Source organism: Ursus maritimus, unplaced genomic scaffold, assembly GCF_017311325.1.
Source record: "Ursus maritimus isolate PB19 unplaced genomic scaffold, ASM1731132v1 scaffold_6, whole genome shotgun sequence".
NCBI classification, from domain to species: Eukaryota; Metazoa; Chordata; class Mammalia; order Carnivora; family Ursidae; genus Ursus; species Ursus maritimus.
Window position 1 is genome coordinate 37,597,180 of NW_024426774.1, and position 21,909 is coordinate 37,619,088.

At 38.5% G+C, this 21,909-nt stretch overlaps 1 protein-coding gene across 4 annotated transcripts in view; it reads right to left on the bottom strand.

Annotated features, from left to right (window-relative positions):
* RMND5A (required for meiotic nuclear division 5 homolog A) overlaps positions 1–21,909 on the bottom strand; it is a 68,245-nt gene that overhangs the window by 35,004 nt on the left and 11,332 nt on the right. For all 4 annotated transcript variants that reach the window (XM_040623222.1, XM_040623221.1, XM_040623220.1 and 1 more), the window contains exon 2: positions 12,886–13,028. In XM_040623222.1, coding sequence (XP_040479156.1) covers positions 12,886–13,028 — 143 coding nt within the window. The remainder of the gene's footprint in view (positions 1–12,885; positions 13,029–21,909) is intronic.

Here is a 21,909-nt window from a genome sequence, read left to right on the forward strand (position 1 = left end):
GGCCCCCGAGAACCATGAACTCCCAGTGAGATCACAGAGAGGGAAGAATTCAGAAAACTGACTCCTTAAAGTTAAAGTTGTTTATGAACTCCTGGGCTCACTCTCCAGTTGCACATACATAGGCTGACCCTAAGCAACATACCAGACTTTAAAAACTGAACTAGGGACAGAACTAGATTCCAGGTCCCAGAATGGCCACTGGTTGGCACACAAATAAGACCTATCTGAATAGCTCTGACATTGAAACCACAACTCAGAGAAGACTGAACAACTTGCAGCCTGAACTCAACCAGGCTGGTTGTCTGCTAAAACGGAAACATCAACATTCTCCATAGAATTTAAACAAGACCCACAGTCTTGTAACATAATAGAGTTGACCATTGAACAACATGGGTTTGAACTGCACAGATCCACTTATACATGAATTTTTTTTCTAATAATTACACTACAGTACTATATATATATTTTCTTTTCTGTATGATTTCTTAATAACATTTTCTTTTCTCTAGCTTACTGTAAGAATATATATAGAACATATACGAAATATGTGTTTATCAACTGTTTACGTTATCAGTAGGGCTTCCACCCAACAGTAAGTAGTTAAGTTTTGGGGGAGTCAAAAGTTATATGCAGATTTTCAACTGTGCAGGGTGTTGTTCCAGGGTCAACTGTATTAAAAATGTCCAGGATACAATTCAAAATCATCTGGCATACAAAGAACCAAGAAAATCTAAACTCACATGGAAATAAATGGTTCAACAGACATCAATGCCAAGATGACAAAGATACTGAAATCATCAAAGACTTTCGATATAAAGTTATAAAACTGCTTTATAAAAGAAGAGCAAACACTTTCAAATAAAAGAAAGTCTTAGCAAAGAAACAGAAGACACAGTAATCAAAATAAAAAACTCATTGAATGAACTCAGTATCAGAATGGAGGTGACAACACAAAAAGTCAGTGAAGATCAACAGAAATTATCTAATCTAAACAACAATAAAAAAGACTGGAAAAAAATGAACAGAGCCTCAGAGACCTGTGGGACAAGACATCTAACATGCACATCATCCGAGGACCAGGAGAAGAGAGAGTAATGTAGAAAAAATATTTAAAGAATATTTCCCAAACTTAGCAAAAGACATAAGCCTACAGATTCAAGAAGCTCAGCAAAGTCATAAAAGGATAAACTCAAAGAAATCCACACCCAGACACCTCACAATCAAACTGCTGAAATCTAAAGACAAAGAAAAAAAATCTTGAAAGTGGCTAGAGAAAAGTGATGCATTGCTTACGGAATTCTCCAAGGAAAGCACAGAGGCTAAAAAGAAGTGACTCAACATTTTTCAAGTACTAAAAGAAAAGAATGGTCATCCCAGAATTTTATGTCAAGTAAAAATATCCTGTGCAAATGAAGATGAAATAAAAAATTCTCAAATGAAGGAAAGCTGAATATGTTGCCAGAAGACCTGCTCTAAAAGAACTGTTGTAGTAAATTCTTCAGATAGAAAGGAAATGATACCAGAAGTAAAAGCTGAACATCAAGAGTGAAGAAAGAACAAGTCTTCCTTGTGGTCTAAAAGCTTTCCCTAACCAGATACCACCTCACACTTGTCAGAATGGCTAAAATTAACACAGGAAATAAAAGGTGTTGGCAAGGACCTGGAGAAACGGGAACCCTCTTACAATGCTGGTGGGAATGCAAACTGGTGCAGCCACTCTGGAGAAGAGTTTGGAGGTTTCTCAAAAAAAAGTTAAAAACAGAACTACCCTACAATCCAGCAATTGTACTACTAGGTATCTACCCTAAGGATACAAAAATACAGATTCAAAGGGATACATGCACCCTGATGTTTATAGCAGCATTATCAACAACAGCCGAACTATGGAGAGAGCCCAACTGTCCATAACTGATGAATGGATAAAGATGTGGTATATATACACAATGGAATATTACTCAGCCACCAAAAAGAATGAAATCTTGCCATTTGCAACAACATGGATGGAGCTAGACTGTATTATGCTTAGTGAAATACGTCAGTCAGAAAAAGACAAATACCATATGATCTCACTCATATGTGGACTTTAAGAAAGAAAACAGATGAACATACGGAAAGGGGGAAAAGAAAAAAAGGAGAGAGGGAGACAAGTCATAAGTGACTCTTAATGACAGAGAACAAAGTGACAGTTGATGGAGGTGAGTGGGGGATGGGCTAGATAGGTGATGGGTATTAACAAGGGCACTTGTGATGAGCATTGGGTGTTGTATGTAAGTGATGAATCACTGAATTCTACTCAAGAAGTCAATAATGCACACTACATGATAACTAATAAAATTTAAATAAAATAAAAAATAAAATAAAATAAAAGCTTTCCGTAACCAATTTTACTTTCACTCCCTAAATCTTTCATAGGCATTACCCCCAATAAACTTCTTGCATTTTTTTAAGCACATAAATTTACTTAGACAAGATCATTTAGATTTAACTGAAATTAAAATCCTAGGCAATCACCGCTTAACTCAGACCAAGAAACACAGGATTACTTTATAGCACATACAAGAACAGTCAGAAACTGCTAAGCACCCACCATTTACAATTACCACAATGCAGGAGAGTTCTCCTCTCCAAAATTGAGCACATTTTTCTTTAAAGGGCTATCTACCCTATTTCTGGATGCCAAATCAGTAGCCTAAAACAAAAAACATATATTAAGACTCGGAATTACTCTAAAACCAAAAATGAACAAGCAAAATTACGGTCAGAGTCTTAATTTTTACTTACTTGCTTTTTATAGACCTCTTTCTTGGTCTAGGACTTAACCTAAAGAACATTAATAATACAAAGTACCTAAATGCTAAAGCAACAGCTTCCACACACATACTAAGGCTGTCCCTAGCACTGAAGAAAAAGCTACCACTGCTTGCAATAAGGCTAATTTCAAATCAGTTTATCAGATTCTGCCTGTTAAGAGATGACTTTGTAACAGTTCACCAATGCTTTTGAGTAGATTATTATATCTTTACACCATCTATGACCACTAGAGCGCTGAAGTGGAGATCGTGCTACTCTTTTTCTCTTCCAGACTAGAGCAGAGGCCATAAGGGTGACTGATGTCATAGATACTGTCCCATATTTTCTGCCCCAAATGGCCATTCAAATGAATAAAGGAATGGGTATCTGAAGATGACACAAGTTATAACAAACTCCAGAATCTGCCTGTACTTCTCTAAATGTCTACATGTACCCTATAAGCAAGAATCATTGAGACTACGTAAGAAAGATTCTTCACTGACCTAGCAACGTCATTCAATCCAAACATAGCCTTCAGATTTCTATTTATTCATTTAGTAATTATTCTCCAATCCCATAACCCCCAACACATTTATAAGGTGTCTGTTCTGCAGGAAATAAATGAAACAACTTTGGAAGACACAACGGTCACCTCAAAGGACAGACCATGTTAAAAGAGACTATTTTATTTGGCAGTATAGATTAAGCCCAAATTTTAATAGCTACCATCAGCTAATAACTGCTCAAGAAAAGAATTCCTTCAAATTTCCCTTAATAGACATAAAAAAGTTAATGCTGACCATGTAAGACTTTAATATTTAAACAAATTTAAGCAATTTTACTATGCTCCTTACGTATCTTTATTTCCGTAAGGTATACCCTGGTCACAGCTATATGGGTAAGAAAAAAATCAAACACCCTTACACTCAGGATATCTTTACTACATTCAAATTCTATAACTTATTCAATAGTCTTGGAAAATATAACTAAACATGAATAAGCAATGCATTAGATGAAATTTTCTGAGCTCCCTTATACCCTCCTGACTTTCCAGTTTAAACTATCAAGGTAGAAAAATAAACTTACTTTCACAGCTTATTTTCTGCTCACATGTAGTAAAAATTAAAGTTAAAATTGTATAAAGAGGTTGAGGAAATGTAGCATAGTGTTAGAACTCCTTTTGTTATAACTGTATGTTCTTACTGTTGCATCAGTGCTAGAATCAGTTCCAGCTTCTGTTGCTAGGTGACCAAACTCGTTTGCATGGCTGCAGGAAATCAGTAGCATTGCAAACAAGCCAAGAAGTGGCTAATAAAAAGAAATATCTCTTATTAGTACTTCTGTTATACTATACTTCTTCCTTTTACATTTTTAAAGAAAAAACTCGTAAAGATGTTCTTAAATGTGAAAGCAGGATTCAAACAAGAATCAAAAGCAAAAAAGCACACATTCAAGGGTGTGTCTGCCTGGCAAGGATGTTATGGCTTAGAAAGAAATTCAAGGATACATTAATTCATATACTATCTCATGTATGTATTTTCAGTGCTATTCACATTTTTGATGATTTTAAGTTTGAAAATCTGGAAGCTGAGGGGTGCCTGGGTGGCTCAGCTGGTTAAGTGTCTGACTCTTGGTTTCGGCTCAGGTCGTAATCTCAGAGTCATGAGATCAAGCCCCGCATCCGTCTGTGCTCAGTGTGGAGTCTACGTGAGATTCTCCGCCTCTCCCATCTCCCGTGCCCATGCACCTGCTCTCTCTCTCTCTCTCTCTCAAATAAACAAATAAATAAAACCTTTTAAAATACATATATAAATAAACAATTACATAAGTAAAATCTGGAAGCTGAGACAGAGGAGGAGTAAATAACTTTAATAAAACATTATGAAACTATGAAATCTAAACAGAGCATCCTATCTCCTTAGCCACATAATGAACATGCTTACAAACTGGTTAGACTTTGAGGACTGGCTTTGATTGTTCACCATCCAAAACCAATACATTTCTGAAATACAGTTTATGAAATTATAATTTTATTTTTTTATGTTTTATTTTTTTAAGATTTTATTTATTTATTCGACAGAGATAGAGACAGCCAGCGAGAGAAGGAACACAAGCAGGGGGAGTGGTAGAGAAAGAAGCAGGCTCATAGCAGAAGAGCCTGACGTGGGGCTCGATCCCATATCGCCGGGATCATGCCCTGAGCCGAAGGCAGACGCTTAACCGCTGTGCCACCCAGGCGCCCCTATAATTTTTTTTAAAGTAGGCTCTATGCTCAGCAACCTTAAGATCAAGACAGGAGCTGAGATCAAGAGTCAGATGCTTAACTGACCGAGCCAGTGAGGCACCCCTGAAATTACAATTACTGAGCACAGACAACAGTAACGATACATGATAAAACTCAGTGTTTGTTTTAATTCTTAAGTGCCAATTCTTTAATACTGTTAATAATTTTTTAAAAAACCAAAAACTCCCCACCTACTTTTGAAGAAAAATTGTGTATGAACCTAACAATGTGCTATTGTTACACCTACCAGGAATCATTTCCCTTCTAAGCATCCAGTTAATCTGGTTTAGCAGTGAGGGACAGAGATAGACCACAATGGATACTTAACAGGGAATTAAGAAGACCTGTATTCTGGTTCCACTCAGTCTGGGAAAAGATAGCTACTTTACATACATACATACTTTACATGCATCAAAAAGAGGTGTGGTTTTTTTTTTAAATTCCTCCCAATATGAGATAACAATCAAAATTCCTCCCAAACAATAATAAAGACAAACAACCTAACTGAAAAAAAAAAATGGACAAAAGATGAGCAAGAAATACACAAAAGGGAGAAATTCTGATAGTCAAAAACATGAAAAGATGCACAACCCCAAAGATGATGATGGAAATGCAAATTTATACAACTAGATAAATTAATCAGATGGATGTGAAATAGCCAGAAAATTTAAAGTCTGATAATACCAAGTGTAGCTGAGAACGAAGAAAACAGAACTGTTGTTTAATACATGTTTGGTACGGGGCGCCTGGGTGGCACAGCGGTTAAGCGTCTGCCTTTGGCTCAGGGCGTGATCCCAGCGTTATGGGATCGAGCCCCACGTCAGGCTCCTCTGCTATGAGCCTGCTTCTTCCTCTTCCACTCCCCCTCCTTGTGTTCCCTCTCTCGCTGGCTGTCTCTGTCTCTGTCAAATAAATAAAATCTTTAAAAAAAAAAAAAAACATGTTTGGTAGGACGGTAATTTAGTATAAGACCTTCAGGGAAAAAATTTAGCAAACCTAGTAAAGTTGATGATGAGGCACATGGTCTCAGATGAAATAATCCATATTTGGGCACATACCAGCCAGCGGTGCCTTGCAAACTATGGCTAGAAAATAAATTCAGTAGTGTGTCATAATCAGCATTTGTAGATGCATTTCTAGATGGAGAGGCAACCTTCTTAAACATTCCATTCTGTCCTCTGTATGATATTCATTCTTCTATTTCAGTTTTCAAAGTTAAGAGAGAGGCAGGTTGTGCCTGATCAAGGAAGGAGCTGGGTGGGGGGCGGCGGGAGGGTGGGGGAGCATACTGGTAAATTCTTACTTTATAAACAAAGGGGAGAGTAATGTGATATGGTCAGAGATATGCCAAACTAGTGCACTGCACTTTTAAAATCCTTAAAATGCTCCAAAGTCTAACCATCTGTCACATTTGCAGCCTTACCCCACACAATTATTTTACATATTATTTTACACACCTTTCTGCTCTGGTCAATCTGCTTTCCCAACTGCCTCCTTATCTGAACAAATGACAGAAATCTGAGGAACTATTTTACTAATTCTCCCAAAGATGGCGCATACCTCTTACTAATCTCTTACTAATCTAGATGCATAAGAGAGAAATTCATACATACAGGGGATGCCCAAGGGCACTCACCAGGAGTTAATTCTCTCCAGGAACTCCAGTTGAGGAAGTTTCCTCAAAGTCATAAAATCTGAATATTTACCCAGTTCCTGCATCTGTTTTCTAGTTCTTTGATCAAAGCTTTCTGTATCTGTGGACAATAATCCCTATCTTACAAAGTGTTGGTAAAGACTAACTAAATAATGTACACCAAAATATCTACCAGGACCTAGCCCACAGTAAGCCTTCAATACAACAGTAGCTGAACTGGAGAACCAGGCCTTGCCACCAAATCTTCTGATTCTACATTAAAAAGAGTCTTCACTTTAGAAAACACAAATAAAAACAAAAAACACATTAACAGAGGCATTAATAACAAATCGATTAATTTAAAAATCACTTGAAAACAATTACACACTGCATTAGGTGGCACAACTTCATGGGTGTAAGGTCCCTTTTCCCTCTCAACCCAAACTGACTTGGATGCTAGACCAAATAAGCTATTTCATCTTCTAGCCTCGGGCAAAAGTGGGTCCATATCTCCAGGCCCAGTGGGATTCTCTGATCCTGCATCCTAATATGAGACCTGATTGCAAAGGTCTAGGCTTTCTTCTGTGGACTGGACTATAATGCAAGCAATTATCATTATCAACTAAAGAATGTAGTTTCATTCTGCTCAGAGCAGAGTAAGAACAAGATAGGCCCAGAGCTTAGATCTAATGATGTTGTATAACAGATGGCAAAGAAAAGAGAACTTAACTCATCTTCTCTTTTGAGAATGATCTTCAGACTGAAAAAGACAAAACCAATACTGTTTCACAGAAAATGGAGTCCAATATAGGTGAAGAGACCCAGAGAGCATCTAGCTGCTTGTATGAGTCAGGACTCTTGGTTCCTACAAACAGAAATCTCCTTTGCCCAAACAAGCTGGATTTGAAGAAAGGCTCAGGTAACCAGAGGTAGGTCAGAGGGTAGCTGAATCTCAAAAGATGTCCCCTCCCCACCTCTTGCCTCTATTTCTCTCCGAAGAAGAATTTTGTTTCCCACAACAGACCAGATTCTTTCAGGGGCTACTAATCACTTCTAGGCGCACATATTACCAGCCCTTCTTTCTGTAAGAGTTCTAAAGAGAAAGATCCTAGGAGAGGACTTTGAGGTACCCACCCTGGAGCAAACAACTGTGGCCAAGCCTGGGTAGGTCAGATCTATCCTCAGACCATGTAACTGTGGCAAAACCCAACAAGATATCAGAATGTACCTGCTCCTAGTCCAAATCACATAATTTAAAAAGAAACGCCTTGACCACAAAGACATGACATTTTTATTAAATGCCTTGCAAAAATTTAGACACATAGTCTACTGCATTTTCTTGAATTACTCACTAGTAGTTCAGGGAGAAGAGTTAGTTTGACATGTTTTATTTTATTTTTAGGGAATATGTTCCTGACTTTTTTTCATTGTTGTCTTTTTATAACTTTGTTGACCATTTCTTTTCAGTAATTCTAAAAATTCAATACTCAAAATACATTATCAAATTATCTGTCTGTATTTCAGAGCTCAACTTAGCTCTTTTTCTTAATCAGAGTGTATTTTTCTATTTCTAGTCATTTTAATTTCCTTTTTCCTCCATTAACAGTAACATCTCTCTACTATATAAAGATTTGTCCATTACATAATAACAGAACTTTAGAGCTAGTACATACCTGATCTCACCCACTCTGTATCTCAGCTACTATTTAAGGCCAAATCCAACACCCTTTCTCCCATTGGTATCTTTTTCTCCTCTCACACCCCAGTCGTACCTACATAAAAGGCAGTCCCAGATGGCTCACCCAGAACTATCTTAAATATTCTGTATTTTGCTTTTTATGGCATTACTCCATTTCTTAACACTCAGCATTCTGCCTCACCCATGTAGATGCTCCATCTACTGGCAGAAGATCAGCTTAGGCTGATGCTTTTTAGAAACTATTTTTAACCCTTATTTCCCCCCTTAAAACGCTATCAGCTCTGCAATGGCCTGATTTCCTAGCATAGCACTAGCGCGTGAGATCTTCTTCCAAACCCTGATTCGCCACTTCCAAGCTGTACACCTGGGGTATGTTACTTAATATCTGAGTCTTAAAATGGGAATAATGTACCTATATCATGGGATATACATATATGTACAGCACCCGGCTCAACAGCTGGAACATGGTCAACACTCAATAAGTGACAGCTATTATCTTCCTACTCCTGACATCTCCTTGGTCTAATTTCATCCTATTTAATGAGGGCAAGCAAATCCTCAACTGCTTATATCATTCGCTCCCTTTTTCCCTATCTCCTTGAATCAAACCCTTAGGCATTCCATCAACCCTGTTCCGGATAAGGCAGCCATTCCAATAGAGTCAGTCCCTGAGAGTCTTTCACAGGAGTCCAGCATTTCTCAGTTGTTTAGCCACTTTCTCAGCCCTACACACCTCACTCTGCTGTTTGAAATCTTACCTGTTCTTCCAAGTCAAATTTTTAAAAAGATTTTATTTATTTATTCATTTACTTATTTATTTAGAGAGAGCATGCATGCGAGCAGGGGGAGGGGCAGAGGGGGAGAGAGATGGAGAGAGAAGCAGATTCCACAATGAGCACGGAGCCTGATATGGGGGCTCAATCCCACGACCCTGAGGATCACAACCTGAGCCAAAAGCAAGAGTCGGACACTTAACCAACTGAGCCACCCAGGCGTCCCCCAAGTCAAACTTAAGATACCAACTCCACAAAACTTAGATTCAATAAGAGCACAATGATCTTCCCTTTGCTTTACAGTAAACAGAGTGTATCCCATGCAAATTTATCTTACGGTGCCTCAGAATTTTGCCAGCTCCTTCATGTGGACAAGGAGCACTCTTACATGACCAAACTAGACCATAATCTTCTAAAGAACATTACTGTGTATTTTGCTTTCAACTCTCCCACAACAATGTCTAGATTTAGACAATTTAAAATCTTAGCACTATTTATTTTAACATACACACACACATAGCTAAAGCAGTAATGGTTTTATTGACTTTTCTTACTTAGGAAGTAAACTCAAAAAAAAAGTCAAAAGACTTAAAACACTGAAGTAAAAGCCCTAAGCAGGAGAGAATTCTCAATGTTCTTAAAACGGGAGAGGAAATTAAAAATAGGCCAACACATTGTTTTTACTAAAAGTAATTTGCCACAGAACCCAACAGCTGATATTATTTATTTTAAATAGTGATCATACTATGGGCACCTGGAAATAGTCAACACATTAAGGCAGAAATCTTCAAAGTTTTTTATGTTCACAATAATTAAAAGCCAGTAAGTGCCTTGGCTAACACCACGAACTTCTTTTCTGCTTATATTAAGCGATGACTAAAGAACTTTAAAACAAGCATTAAAACATTAAAGGGAAAAAAATCATTAAGCACGTCAAAAATTTACTAATGTTCCTCACTCAAAACCAGCCTGCTCATAAAGGAGTCACCAGCTTCTCTGTCCTCCTCTTGGCAGGGTGGGAACATGTGTCCATAACAGGGTACACTCACAGGCTGCTGGACCAGTGGCCGGTTTATTGCTCAAGTCTGTTTGTGGTACTTAAAGGCCTGCGCCATAATGGCTTCAGCTTCATCCTGTTTGCTCACCACCAGCCCATAGGAGTCCACCCAGCCTTGTTACAATGGGAGGCCCTAGAAGCTTGTACAAATTTACCAGGTCCAAACTACAAGTCAGTGGAATCTTATACGACAACAGCTTACACAGAATTCCTCAAGTATGTGAGAAGCACAGTGTCTAGGTAGTTCTAGTCGGGTAACTGCTTCTAGTTACAGCTCAGGCCAAACAGATGCTCCCACCCCAAAAAAGAGGGAGAGAGGGAGAAAATGCACTGAAAGATGGTAGAGAACTGGGTTAAAAGATCCAGGCTTTCTTCTGTGCCCCAGGACCATAATTCAACAAACGCTTAACAGTACCAACTTAACAATATAGTTTCATAGGATGGATCAGAAGAATCTGGAATCCAGGTCACTTAGAACCTAAACTACTTTCACAGCAACATAAATCCACACAAAAATATTTTTTTTTACCTGAAAAAGCCCTTATAACCTCCATGTGCATGACAAAAATGTCCTCAAAAGAGAAATGAATAAATTAAAATATATAATTAGGAACATTCACCTCAAACACATCCCCACCAAAAAAGCCAGAATATAGATTACTCACTATGCATTTCCTTGGTATCCATTCTAAAAGGGATTCTTTTGTTTCTAAGACCAAATACACTTAAATGTTTTATCTCAAAGATTAGCCAAAATATCTGACAATAATTATGAATATTTGTAAAGACTTGCTAGCTAAGGAAGACATGCTCTGCAAGTCACCATTAGCTAGGGGGACAAGAGTAAAAAGAAGGTTCTAATAATATGACAGGACAACGGGCACAATCTAGGAAATGGGGACACACAGTCACCCTATGAGTGGTAGAATACAAAGCTGGTGAATTACTGGCCCAAATGCTCTAGATCCCAGTGGCCAGCAGTCTACACACTTGAGATATGGCTGCTAAGGCCATCCTCACCTATCTCAAATCTGGGATCTCTTCTCAAATACTTTCTCTGATTGGCTGCTATGAAAACTTCAGCTCTTCCCACTACGATGACATCTTCTGGTCTTGCTGTCCCCACCCTCTGTCAAAACTACAAGCAGCCTGGTGGTCAAGCAGATGCCTCCTGTTACCTCCAAGGGTTTGAACCATCAGAATCACTAGATTGCCTTGGTCACTGTCAGCCACCAAACTTGAAGCTTCCTAAACACCACCTAGAGAACCCGAAGGTCCCTCACCCACAGTGACTTAAGACCCTCTCTAAAGTGCCCCGCCACCATTTTAGTGAGCCCTTAAGATAGTACATACCAACTGAAGATTTCCAATGCCATAGCCCCCAAAAAGTCTGATGCCAAAGCCACTTCCAAAGCTGTGCACATTCTCACACCAAACAGGCATCACAGCCTAAAAGTTATTTCAGAGAATACTCACTGCCTTCCCAGCCTTTGCTAGCAAATGCCGTCACTAATCCAAATATGGTGTTGCTGCTGCCAAGACTACTTCTCAGGCCTCTTTTGCCAAGTTGAAACCCTCAGCACTATGGCAGTGGTGAAAGCTCTCTGAAAGGCCACTAACACTTCTGTAAACCACAGCTAACCAAACAATCCTTAGAGCCCCTGCCACACACAGTCCAGTCACACTGTACCTACCAGTTAACAATATCTCCTTAGAAGCAAACAGTTCTGCCTTAGACTGCCTCGAGTCTAACCCTTCAATACTACTGCTCTACAGGATAATTTCTAACAAGTAGGCTTATCCATGAGTTAGACAAAGTCACCCTCTGGATTCCATGAGTTTCTGTCTACATCATAGCTACTAGCTCTCCTACATTCAGACTAAGCAGCAACTCATAGGACTGGGTTTTGCTACAAAGAGCTCTCCCAAAAGTTCTTCCTACCTTCCCACAAGTTTACAATGTGTCAGAAAAAAATCCATAAACAGTTATAAATTCCCCAATTGCTGATGTAGTCAGAGGTATCATACAGTAACCTTAGGCCCTGTGTCTTAGGCCCCACTATGAACTCCAAGGGCAAAACTGCCCCAGTGCTAAAAATAACCGCTTATAAGTAAATCACTAAGTCAAAGATTCAAGAGATGTCACTGGAATGATCGCCCAACAGAAGTGGACTGGCCTTGCTAGCTAGCAACCAAACCACTCACTCACACAGAAAGCAATACTGGAGAAAAGCGACTGGCGTGCACAAAGGAAGACAACAGTTAGGATGACGCACGGGAGATGGATGCAAGGATGTTATCCTAATCACCCCATAAGAGAGAAAGAGTCACTGCCAGGGAACTACTCAGGAAGTAGGAAGTTACTTCTGTAAACATACTCTCTCATAGGAGTTAAAATTTCTTTGGAAATTTAGTCATCATGATACCAGGAACTGTAGTCATATAAACAAATGTTTTTATTTTTGTTTTTTTAAATAGCAACAGAAAACTTTTAAGAATAACATAGTAAAACCAACTCTGAAAAAGCTAATAAAAGCCAGGATGAAAGGAATAGCATAAAAGAACTGAGGAAAGCAAATGTTATCAGAGCAATGATAGGAGATGGAGGATGATGTTTAAAAATCCCAGACACTTCCCTCAACACCATACCTTATCAATGGCTTTTCCAACCCGAGAAACACTGCTGTGGATGTCTTTGTGGTCTGAGGCCAATTTTTGAACAGTGTCCTTTATTCTCTTACAGCACTGTGTCAAAACAAGTGAAAGTGTCCCTGATAATTCAGCATCTTGGCCTATAAAAAAAGAAGGAAAGAAAGATTGGTTACTCAGGAAAGCAAACCCAAAGATGGCAAATTTCAAATAGGCCCTTTAGAACATGAAAGTTGGAAGAAAAGTGAAGAAAAACAAATATCTGCTTTGAAGCAGATGGTCACATTCATAGATAACATTTTTCAAGTGAATGTTAAAGTTATCTTAATTTATTTTTTGGAATAAATAAGAAAACTTTACTATGAAATAAGCCACTTTTGTAATTACTAAAATAGCACAGACTGTGAATGATACTGCCAAGGCATTTTTCAGAAAATATGTCTAACTGAATAAACTCAGTTATTCAATCCACTTAAAGTAAACTGTTCAAATTATTCTCAAAACATTTTCATTGTTACTCAATTTCCTAAAAGAGAGATTCAGTCTAAATGCTTTATATTCTATATAAAGAAATAGAAAACCCAACAAATTTCTTTGGATACCATGTTGAAAAGAGTGAACACAGCAGAAAAAGAGTTAACATATCCCCATCTATAAGGCACAGTGAGCCATTCTTATCAGGGTTCCCATCACCCTAACCGATAAGAGTGGCTCACTATGCCTAAACTGTACAATGAGGTTTATGCTGAACTCCTGCTTTCCTTCTGAGAGTCTGGAATTTTGGTATGTGCTACGCAGAGGGTGTCTATAATGACCAGTCCCCAGTGAACACCCTGAGCACTATGTCTCTAGTGAGTTTCCTTGGTAGACAACACTTCACACTTGCTACAATTTGATGCTGGAGGAATTAAATGTGTCCTGCTTGTGTGACACCCCACTGAGAGAGGACTCTTGGAAATTTTCTCCTGGTTTCCTCTGGACTTTGCCCCATAAGACTTTTCCCTTGGCTAATTTTGCTTTGTGTCCTTTTTGCTGTAATAAATCTTAGCCATGAGTGTGACTACATGCGAATTCCTATGTGTTCTCCTAATGATCACTGGAACCTAAAAGGGGTCTTGGGGACCTTGATACACACGATAAATCAACTAAAAGTTACTACAGTTCATATCATCTTTCCCAGTGGTACCTCCTCAGGAAAAAGGGAGGAGGAGAAGATGGGAGGAAGAGCAAACATTTGTCAATTACTTCATACATCTACATATCCCCACGTGTGAGAAAGAGGCCTGGCTTCTGAACTACTCACTATGATATAGCAGTGGTTCTTAAACTTGAATTTACATCTGAATCACCTGAAGGTTTAGTTAAAACAAAGGAGTTGGACCTCTATCCCCTGTATCTAATTCAAGAGGTCTGGGATGGGGCTCAAGAACCTGAACAACCCCAAAAGTACAGCAGCCCTAGGATGTTCATTCATTCAACAAATATTTACTGGGCAAGATACCTTCTGGTGAGCAAGATAAACAACACAAAATAAGTCAATTATAGTACATAGTATGACAAAAGAGAATATAATCTACTGGGGAGAAAAAGCAGAGTAAAAGAGATGGGGAGTGTATGTGAGCTGAACAATCTTTAAACAGAGTGGACATGATAGGCCTCACTGAGAAAGTGATATCAGAGCAAAGACTTGAAAGAAATGAGAGAACCAGCCATGGGGCTACTGTGGGGATAAAGGGTAGCAGAATTTGCCACCCCAAAATATGCTTCTTTGGCATAAGGATTATTTTGATCATAGTATTGTGAGAAACAGCAGATACAGGAAAAGTTCTAAAAACAGAGAAGTCACCCTTTTGTAAGGGAAATTTACATTTACGAGGGAAATCTCAATTAGTAAGAGTGTCTCCCTCTCTACACCAGGAAGAGAAGCTCTAAATCATAAGAAATGTATCAATGAAGAAGGTTCAGACAAAAATCTGCATAATAAATCTTACTTTTGTTTACTGTGCTTCTGCTTACTGTGTAAACTGGCCTCCCCTTTCTTTTCATCTTTAGCTGAAGATGGTACTTAAGCCTGAATTCTAGACCACCTCTTTGAGTTACTCATTTTTCTCTGAGACCCTCCCATGTATACATAAGGTATATATGTTAATAAACTGTTTTTCTCTTGTTAGTCTGCCCTTTATTACAGGGTCTCAGCCAAGAACTCACAAGGCTAAAGGAAAAATTATTTCTCCTCCCCTTCAGGGGAAAGCATTCCAAGCTGAGAAGACAAAAGCCCTTACAGAAATACACCAAGATTATTTAAGGAATAGCCAAAAAGCCAGTGTGGCTAAAGCAGATGTCTGGCAAAGAAAAACAGGAGGAGAAAAAGTTTAAGAGATAATGGGAGTCCAGATCTTGCAAGACCTTTCTGGCATTGTAGACTTTAGCTTTTATTTTGCGTGAAAGGGTATCCACTGCAAAGCTTTGAGCAGAGCAGGTACACAAACTGACAAATTTTAGTATGGTCATTCTGGCTCAAGACAGGAGTACAAGAACAGAAACAGGAAGAGAAGTTAGGAGGCTGTGGCAGCAATCCAGAAAAGAGGGCAATGGCTCAGCCCAGGGTGTTAGATGTGGAGGTGGTGAGAGGTGGCTGGATTCTGCAATATATTCTGAGGGTAAAGCCACAGGATTTCCTGAGTATGAGGGGAAAAAAGGACTCACAGATGACTCTAAACTTTTTAGCTTAAGTCAACTAGAAAGATGGAATTGTCTTCAATTAGAATGATAAAGATTAAAAGCTGAGCAGCTATGAAAGGAAGGAAGAGATAAAGAGCTCAACCTTGGGCTTGTTAAATTTGATATATGAGTAGTCACTCTAGCGCACATGTGGAGTGAGTTAGATTTATAAACCTGGAGTTCAAGAGCAAACACAGGGCTGGATATACAAATTTGTGAGTCACTGGCATGTGGATGATACTTAAAGCCATGAGGCTAGAGGCACCTGGGTGGCTCAGTCGGTTGAGCATCCAACTCTTGGTTTCGACTCAGGTCATGATCTTCTGAGTCCTGGAATCAAGCCTCGTGTTGGGCTCTGTGCTCAGTGGTGAGTCTGCTTGAAAATCTCTTTCCCTGTCCCTTTGCCACCCTCCCTGCATTCTCTTGCACTCTCTCTCTAAAATAAATAAATCTTTTAAAAAACTAATAAAGCCATGAGGCTAAATGAAATCATCAAAAGAGTCAGTACAGACAAAAAGAAGTGATAAAAGATGGAAGTCCTAGAAACTCCAAGTTTATAAGACCAAGATGAAGTGAAATTGGAAAAGGAGACTAACAGACTACTGAAAACACTGTGATGTAGGAGGAAAATCAAGAATGGTGCTGGGGAAGCCAAGTAAAGAAATGTGCCAAAGAGGAAGAAGTAAACAACGTGTTAAATGCTCTGCTACGTCAAGTACGACACAGACTGAGAACTGACCCTTGGATTTACAATGTGGAAATTATCAGTGACCATGACAAAATAGTTTCTCTAAAGTTTCAAGAAAAGAAACTAGAAGGTTGTAAGGACTGTGAAGAGGGAATATAAGTCTAGTTCAGTGACAACCACTGAAAGAAGTAAAAAGATAAGCAAACAGAAGATAGTACCCATAAGATACTCAATCCAATATGACGTAACCAAAATGAAAACTGCCCTCTTCTCTAGATACAATTGCACAAAGTAAGTATGAGGTGCTTCCAATTCCTAATAACATAATTTAGGCTAAGAGAAGACTTGATAATTCAGGAAAATTTCAAAATCTGTCAAAAGGTATTCCATACATACCTTGAGCCAAATGAATCTAACTGCTTCAGGTAGTTCTACTCTGGTCATTTCTGTATCTAAACCTTACCTAACCTCAGTACCTTCATCTCCTCTATGAACCTCTCTGTTCATAGATTTACTCAGTCTTCTCAATTCCTAATGAATTCTGTTCTTTCCACCATTCCTCTAGCACTGAATTGTATCCCACTCAACAATTTCATGTATAATTCCATCATCAATCTCAACTAGATATACGTAAGTCCTGAAGGGAAGACAGATTCTTATTGTAAACTACATATTTCAGTCTTACCACATGCCTTGCACAGTTCCATGCACTATAATATAAGTATTTGGATTGATGGTATATAAAGCAAGGAAAGAACAGTTAAAAAGAATGTCATATTCAACAAACAGTGCTGGAATAAGCAGATATCCACACGTAAAAGAATCATACCATATACAAAAATTACCTCAAAATGGAATGAACACCTAAATTTGAGAGCCAAAACTATCAAATTCTTAGAAGAACATGGGTGTATTCTTGACTTGTATTGGACAATGGTTTCTTAGGTATGATACCAAAAGCACAAGTAGCAAAAATAAATAAATAAACAAGTAGATAGAGAGATAAATAACCCCTTTATTCATTCAATTGGACTTTATCAAAACTAAAAACTCTTGTGCTTCAAATACTACCAATAAAGTGAAAAGGCAATCCAAAGAATGATAGAAAATATTTAAAACCCATATGTCAAATAAGGGTCTAGTATCCAGAATGTACAAGACCTGTTACAATCCAACAAGACAACCCCATTTAAAAATGGGCAGGGGCATCTGGGTGGCTCAGTAGGTTAAGTGTCTGACTCTTGATCTGATTTCAGCTCAGGTCATGATCTCAGGGTCCTGGGATTAAGCCCCATGCTGGACTCTGTGCTCAGCATGGAAGTCTGCTTGTCCCTCTCCCTCTGCTCTTCCCCCTGCTTGCTCGCTCTCTCGCTCAAATAAATAAATAAATAAATAACTTAAACAATAAAAATGGACAAAGAATTTGAATAGACATTTTTTTCCCCAAAGAGGATAAGACAAATAACCAATAAACACAGGAAAAGATGTTCAACATCATTAGTCAAAAGAGAAATGCAAATCAAAACTACAATGAGAAACTACTACTTCACACCCACTGGGATAGGTATAATGAAAAAGATGGACAACAAAAAGAGTTGGGAAGGACTGGAGAATTTAGAACCCTCACATATTGCTGGTGGGATGTAAAATGGTGCAGTGGCTGAAGAAAACAATTTGACAGTTCCTCAGAAAGTTAAACAGAATAACCATATGACACAGAAATTCCATGGCTAGGTACATACCTGAGAGAAATGAAAACATATGTCCACAAACAAACTTGTGTAAGAATGTTCACAGCAGCATTATTCATACTAGCCAAAAAGTAGAAACAATCCAAACGTCCGAATGATGACTGGATAAATGTGGCATATCCATATAATGGAATATTATTCAGCCATAAAAAGGAATGAAGCACTGATACAGACTACAACGTAGACAAAACTTGAAAACACTGTGTTGACTGAAATAAGCCAGAAACAAAAGGCCATACATTGTATAATTCATTTATATGAAATCTCCAAATCCACTGCCAGAAGTAGATTCATGGGGGCCAGAGGATGGTGAAGGGTAGAATGGAGAGTGACTGTTAACAAGTATGAGATTTCTTTGGGAGTGATGAAAATGTTCTGGGATTAGATAATGGTTATGGCTGCACATCTCTGAATACACTAAAAGCTACTGACTCACACCCTTTAAAAGGATGACTTCTATGGTATGTGAACTATTTCTCAATTTAGAAAATCTTAAAAATGCAAGCCATACGACTTATCCATTCTAGCATGTTTGTTTCTACAGTCGGTAGACAACAAAGTAAACAAAAGGTTAAAGGACAAAAAAGCAGAGACCAAGCTGGAGGACAGAGATCATCTGGAATTTACCAACTGAACTTCCATGCCCCAACCTTGAAATTTATTGATATTTTCAAATCTCAGCAACTTAAATGTCTGAAGTTTGGTGCTGCTGTCATTTCTTCTTTTTCTTTTACCATCTACAAGACCCTTCACTTTTTGCTTTTCAAGTTTATAAATGACAGATACTAGTAGTATAAGGTCAATTAATTAACATTGAGAGTTCTCAGTATGCCCCAAGGAAAAATAATTTCTACAATGTATTTGGAAGCATAAGAAAAGTATAATGGAATAATCTGAAAGAGAACCCTGGGAAAGCCCTGTTCAAAGAGAAAGATTCCACTAATGCATTTTCAAATGGATTTAGTGGAAAGCGGCCAAAGGTAAAAACAGGTTTAGAAATCGCTATAATAATCAAACTGACTGGGACCAAACCTCTGAGTCCTAAAGGAAGAGAGTTCTAATGTTCTTCTGATTTCTCTGTCTGAAAACAAACCCTGCTTCTAGAAGAACCTTTCTGTGAAAGAAATCTAAAGGGATTCAGTTCCTAGAAATAAAGCTGGGGAATTACTAACAGCCACCTTTACCATAACTAAACTAGATGTGAGGTAAATGTTAGAATCCCAGTTGACCACTGTGCTAGTCACTTTTTACCCAGGATAAAGTCCTATGCCAACTATCTTTTTTCTTTCTTTTCCTTTCTTTTCTTTTCCTTTTTTTTTTTTTTTTTAAGAGGGAGACAGAGCAAAACAGAGTTGGGGGTGGGGGGGTGGAATCCCAAACAGGCTCCAATTCCCCGCGTGGAGCCCAACACAGGGCTGGATCTCACAACCCTGAGATCATGACGAGATCATGACCTGAGCTGAAATCAAGAGCCTGAGCCACCCAGGTGCCCCCAACTGAATCTTTCAATGCAATAAACCTCCCTGGATTCGTGACCCATACCTAAGCATGAAAGAAATAGTTCTGAGGCAGTGCTCATCACTTACAGTGACCACATGCACTTTTAAGATTTTTTTAAGATTATTTATTGATTTTATTTGAGAGAGAGAGAGTAAGAAAGAGCGCAAGCCAGGGGAAAAGGCAGAGAGAGAGGGAGAAGCAGACTGCTGAGCAGGGAGCCTGATATGGGCTCAATCCCAGGACCCTGGGATCATGATCTGAGCTGAAGGCAGACGCTTAACGACTGAGCCACCCAGGTGCCCCAAAGTTTGTTTGTTTGTTTGTTTGTTTTAAGAGTAGTTTTAGGTTTACAACAAAATTGAGTGAGATACGGAGATTCCCCATATTCCTGCTACTACCCCCCCAACAACTATAGCCTCTCCCATTATCAATATCACCCATCAGAATGGTTTTGTTTTGTTTTGTTTTTTAACAAGGAGGAACCTACATGGACACATCATTATCACCCAAAGTCCACAGTTACCTGAGGGTTCACCCTTGGTGTTACACCCATGGATTCTGACAAATGTACAACGGCATATATCCATCACTATAGTATCATACAAAGTATTTTCACTGCCTTAAAAATCCTCTGTGCTCTTCCTGTTCATCTTTCTCCTCCCCCCACCCCTGGCAACCACAGATCCTTTTGTCTCCACAGTTTTGTCTTTCTCAGAATGCTGGATAGTTGGAATCATATAGCATGTAGCATTTTCAGATTGGCTTCTTTCATCTGAGTTAACTCCTAAACCATTTTTTAGAGAGCCCAGCTAAGACTTCAAGCTCTGCCCTTGGGCTTCACTGCCTAGCCATTTCAGGATTTATGTCCATTAGTTTCAAAGAAACAGTAAATTGTTTCCATAGCATCCTGTACTTCTCTATCAGAGTTTCACACTTCATTGTAAATATTTGTCTATCACCCTCATGAAATTACTTGAAGTTAGGAAATATGATTGTTGAATCTTTAGTGCTTAGCTCCACACCCAGTGTGGGGCTTGAACTCATGACCCCCAGATTGAGAGTCACATGCTCTACTGACTGAGCCAGCCAAGGGCCCCTAGTAAATTACATATTCTTATTTTCAAGCCCAGCATTGGAGACTCTGGCACGACTAACACACTAAACCAATACCCTCTGAACTGCCAGCAGTTTCACACTCAGCAGCTCACTGATCTTCTACTCCCTTCCAGAATATTTAGTGTGTACTATGCAAAGCATTATGGCCTAAATTTTCCAAATACCAAATAAATAATACTCACACACACACACACACACACACACACACACACACACCAATGTCCAAATAAAAACACACTCATAGAATAGAGACCCCCAGTTGTAAGTTCCTTTCCTTTTCCAAATAATGACCATTCCCTTCCCTCAAAAACCTTAAATATGCAGGTAAAGACTTGGGAAAAAAATTAAGAGGCCTGTGTTTTGAGCCATAGTTTCTATGTCTGTAAAAGAAAACTATGCCAAGGTGTGTCCAAAAAATGAAATATATTTCAACTTCAGCACATAATGTGTTTCTATAAAATTATACCCCAAGTCAGAATGTAGGAAGGTAGAACAAACTTTTACACAATAAAAGGAGTGCCCAATTCCCACACGGGGAAAAATTACAAAATTCCTAATTATATCTTGGTTTTATAAATAACTTTCAATACAGTTCATTTTGTACATTTATTTGTTCAATTATTTTCCTTTATTACTAATCACATGGCTTAAGATGACCATAAGTCCAATTATGTGACAAGATTTACTCATCATTTTGGCTCATCTAACAACAAGGCAAAGATATTAAGACTGAAAACTATGTTCTCATCCCTACTCAGTGTTTGCATTTGCTATTTTGTTTGCCACTTATTTTTAGGACATCAGAAGGGAAGATAACCCTCAAACAATTGTATACACTATTAAAGAAAAATAATATTGCTCAAACTAAACAGCTGGTTGGTAGGCAGCACTATAATGGTGTAGCTTGATATATCTGCTCATGGACAGATAATCAAAAGTTCTAATCTGGCATAAAAGGCAGTTTAAAGGTGTCAATTAGACCATGAAGTGCATGCTGCCTAAGAGTCAACCACATGAGAGATGAGACTCCCTATAATTAAGAGCACCCTATAAAAAATGGTGAGGCACAACACGGAAAGGTGATTACTATGATTATTATTCAGATGTCCAAAATAGCTGAAAACATCACCACCTAGGACTAGAATATTTTGGTAGAAGCAAATAGTAGCATTCCCCAGAAATCACTAAGACCTGACTTAACAATCTTATGAATATTATTGAGGCAGAAAAAATTTTAAATATCCAAGT